This window comes from Malania oleifera, chromosome 11 (assembly GCF_029873635.1).
Source record: "Malania oleifera isolate guangnan ecotype guangnan chromosome 11, ASM2987363v1, whole genome shotgun sequence".
In the NCBI taxonomy this organism is placed as follows: Eukaryota; Viridiplantae; Streptophyta; class Magnoliopsida; order Santalales; family Ximeniaceae; genus Malania; species Malania oleifera.
In genome coordinates this window covers 16,041,165-16,045,826 of record NC_080427.1, presented here as the reverse complement: position 1 = coordinate 16,045,826, position 4,662 = coordinate 16,041,165, and the positions used below count along the sequence as shown (strand labels likewise).

Sequence of the window (4,662 nt, the reverse complement as noted above, 5' to 3'; positions counted from 1 at the left end):
ATCATGTATTTATAGGCTTCCAAGTAGGTTTCCTTGTTACAAGAGTTTCCTTAAAGAGTTTCCTAAGTTGTTAGAAAATTTGGGGTTCAAACGGCTATAATTTAAAAATAAGAATTTTAAAATTTTTGCCCATTGAACAGTGTTCAGACGTCTGAGGATTCGAGGTCAGACGTCTAAAGTTCCTGAAACCCCTTTAAAATAGAACTAGATACAGGGTTAGATATCTGAAGTCTGGGTTCAGACATCTGAAGTTCCAGGTTTAGATGTCTGAAGTTGCGAGTTCAGATGTCTGAATTGCTATTGCCACTTTCTGTCTTGTTCCATAAATTCTTCAGATGTCTACACTTAATCTTTAGACGTCTGAAGTAATTTTTCAGATGTCTGAACTTAAAGTTCAGTCATCTGAAGTCTCTACTTCAGTCAGCTGAACTGAAAAGTTCAGTCACCTGAGCTATTAAAATCCCGTTTTATAAAATATCTTTCTTTAAACTGTTTTGCTCTCTTATGATCTTTATAAAAACTTAATTCAATATACTTAAATAGGTACTTAAATCTTTATAATCTCTTGAAAAAGCTTCAAAATATATTTCAAATGATATTTTAACTTTTGAAATACTTACAAATATGTTTCCTAAGCTTTCATAAGACATGCTTGAGTTCTCTTTCATGCTTTGCTCTTGATGTTCTTTGAAAAATTTGCTTGAGCTTAAAATATATTAGATTCTCTTTGACTCATTTGAGTAGTTGTCCCATACTTGATTTATACTTGATCTTCTCTTGAACCATACTTGAGCTATACTTGAACTTTGCTTAAACCACACTTGATCCATATTTCCTGAAACTCAAAACTCAATCTTTTCAAGTTAAATAGTCCTTTGTTTATTATCACCAAAACCGATTGAAAGATCTTGTTAGGCCAACACATCCTTTATGTGAACAAAATTACAGATTACTATCCATAATGCATCGAGTGACTAAATCTTTTTGTGAACTCATCAGTAATTCCTCCGATGTACGTTTCCTATAACCGCACTTAAATTATTATACTTCTCTCAAGTTTTTTTTTTTTCTAGTTTTTTCTTTTGCATTAGTGTCTGAATGTCCAATTATTTTCCTATCAAATCATTGATACTTATGGTATGTATACATATATGTTCAAAAATCGTATACTAATTTTTTTTTTTATAATTCTTAATTTGCAGGGTTTGCAGCTGTCATAACATCCGCATGATATCATGCACTACAGTCGGATGCAACTTTTGATTATTATTTTTTGTTATCTGAACAGATGAAATTTTTGTATTTTAATTTGAATCTGTATAATGTATTTGTTTTTGAATTTGAATTGTGAACTTTTTTGTATTTTTTTTGTTATCTGAACAAATGAAATTTCTGTTTTTTAATTGAATTTGTATAATGTATTTATATTTGTATTTGCTTTTGAATCATAATTTTGAATAATTTAATTTTTTTATTAATTATGGTTTAATGTTATGTATGCAAAAATATAATTACATATTTTTACATAAATTAATTATTAAAAAAATTATTAATTTTAAATTATTAGTGATGGTTTTAAAACCGTCACTAATTATTGTCCATTTTTTAAGTATTAGTGAAAGTTTCAAAATCGACTATTAGTGACGAATTTCAAAATATTAGTGAAGATTTCAAAATCGTCACTAATAGTAGAGTATTAGTGACGAATTTCAAAGTATTAGTGATGATTTTAAATTCATCACTAATAGTATATTATTAGTGACGGTTTTAAGTATTAGTGAAGGTTTCAAAACCGTTACTAATAGTAGAGTATTAGTGATGAATTTCAAGGTATTAGTGATGGTTTTAAATTCGTCACTCATACTCAACTATTAGTGAAAGTTTTGAGCCGAACCAGTGTAGAATTTATAGTGACGATTATAATTTGTCACTAATACTTTATTATTAGTGACGATTTGTAAAATTCATCTCTAATAATTATTAGTAGCCACAGTTATGACAACTAATTCAAAACTATCACTAATACTTATAAAACAGTCACTAATACTATTAGTGATGGTTTGTGATTATTAGTGACGGTTTTGATCTATCACTAATAACCTTATTTTTTATAATGTTGCCCACTCAGAAGTAAAGTTAAAATACAGACAAACTTACCGAATTTAGTGGATTTTAGCACTTAGGTGGCCAAGTCGGTCATACAAGGTCCAAACCAAGTGGGATGAATTCCGACTAATCAAACTTAACTATTTAAAATTGTATCATTTTTTTTAACTATGTCCGAATGTACGATCATTTTGCTATTAAATTATTTTTACTTATAGTATGCATACATATATGTTCAGAAACCGTATACTAATTTTTTTGTATAATTATTACTTTGTAGGATTTGCAACTGTCACAACATCAAGACGATGACAGACACTACAATCAGATGCACCTTTTGACTTTTTCTATATTTTTTTTTATCTGAAAAGAACGAATTTTTGTATTTTAATTTGAATTTGAATTTGTATTTGAATTTTTAAAAATTTGTATTTTAATTTTGAATAATTTATGATTTTTTTTGGCAATTTTGGCTTAATAATATGTATGCTAAAATGTAATTACAGGTTTTTATAATAATTAATGAATGAATTCAAAAAAAAAATTATTTTAAAATATTAATGATGGTTTTTCAAACTGCGAGTAATAGTACCCCTACAAAATAGTAGTGATGGTTTTATTTTTTGCAATGAATGCTTAGAAAAATAGAGGAAGCTGACTCCAAAAGTAACTCTGCTTAATCACTTGAATAAGCTTGACTCATGACACCAAGCAGGGATAGGAATGCCTTTAAAAAATAAAAATAAAAATATAAAAACAGAAATAAGGTATATCTATGCATTCTTTACCACGAATCACAAAAAAGGAAGTATATAATTTTTGAATTTTTATTATATTACTATCCATAATGTTAAAACTTAATTAAACTCATAATGATAGGTCATAAGCACCACTTTGCAGCTAAAATTTTCATGCTATGATCATCTTTACGGTGAGATTTTGTTTGATTTTATAAACAGCTTTTATCCTTTTTTCACTTTTTGAAATTGTACAGACATTTATTTTAATTATATTCAAATTTTATTTTATTTTAGTTTTAAATTAAAAATCATGCGTAAAATAAATAATTTATTTTTTTCTAATTGAATTCTATATATTCAAATATTTTGTGAACAGATTGTCAAAATATGAAAATAATTTTTAATTTTTAATTTTTCTCAATGAGTTAAAAAACCACTAATAAAAACGGAAAACTGACAACTTTTCATAATACACTTTGTACCAAACGAAAATAGAAATATAAGAAAGAGAAACGATAGCAAATAAGCGCTCACCACTTCGGTGGCTTCTTCCTCCTACAAAAATTCTTTTATTAACGGGCAATTTGCCTTTTTCAGTCTTCGTCTCCAAATTTATCCCGATTGCCCTGCATACTCAAGGCCCGCCGTTAAATTCTCTGTGCAAATCCTTTACATATATGTAATATATTAATTAACATGCAAAAATATAGAAACAAGGAAAAATCAAATATCCAATTTATTGAGATTTGAGACAGGAAGATTTGCATGTTCTAAAATTTTGGAAGGCGGCGACTTGTGTTGTGCGTGAAGGTTTTCAATTAATTAAGAAAATCATTGTTCTAAGACTAAGGCAGACGAGGTCGATTACATCCCCACTCAGGTTCCCTTAAACCCAACATGCGTCAAAGTTCGAGCACCTGCTCCACCCTGCGCGGCGGCACAAGTGGTGACGCCGGCGGCGGCGTCATGCTATTTGGGGTACGCGTCGTGGAGGGGGATTCGTTCGGAAAGCGCAATATAAAGAAAAAGCGAGCAAGCAAGAACGGAATCCTCCGGTTGGAGCAGCGGCACGATTTCGGCGCTGGCATCGCCGCCCGCAGCCCCTCCGACGACGGTGCCGCCGCTTCCGATGGGAGGAGGGAGCGCAAGCGGGGGCTTATTCCATGGACGGAGGAAGAACACGGGCTTTTCTTACTAGGGATGCAGAAGCTAGGGAGAGGGAAGTGGACAGGAATCTCCAGAACGTTTGTCAAGACACGCACACCTGGTCAAATTTCCAGCCATGCTCAATATTACTTTCGCTGGCTAAACAACTGCGACGGGAGACGAGGTCGTCGCAATAGAATCTACGACTCCGCCGCTGAAGAAGAAGAAAAAAAAGGGCAGAGGCAAACAGAAAGCACAACCTCCCCTCTTGAACTAACTCTCGGTGTCGGACGATTCCATACCCTTTGCCGTTCGAAGGAGGAGAAGAAAGGAACCGCCCCTCATATGATTTTGTTTGGAGGGAGTTCAACCGGACGGTTTAGCCTGGCCTGACTTATCAAGGTCGGTCGGGTTGAACCGGTCCCTGGATTCTTTGTGTTGTGTTCACAACAAAATTTTCAACAATTTAAAGAAGTAATTATCTAGAAAACTAATTTGTTAGTTTTTGTTTCTGTTTATTTTGACTACTCGCAATTAATCAAAATGTGGATTTTTTTTCTTTTAAATGATTAAGGTCATTAAAAAAATTTTAGCATCTAATTTTTGAGTGGAGTGGAGCAGAATGACAGCATCTACCTTTTTGGGCTTGTAATTTATTATTTTATTGGCT

At 31.9% G+C, this 4,662-nt stretch overlaps 1 protein-coding gene across 1 annotated transcript; it reads left to right on the top strand.

The window, feature by feature from the left end:
- The first annotated feature begins 3,743 nt into the window (after positions 1–3,743).
- LOC131167410 (transcription factor MYB1R1-like) lies at positions 3,744–4,385 on the top strand. Its single transcript, XM_058126219.1, has one exon. It carries the CDS (start codon positions 3,744–3,746, stop codon positions 4,383–4,385), a length of 642 nt encoding a protein of 213 aa, XP_057982202.1.
- The last annotated feature ends 277 nt before the right edge of the window (positions 4,386–4,662 follow it).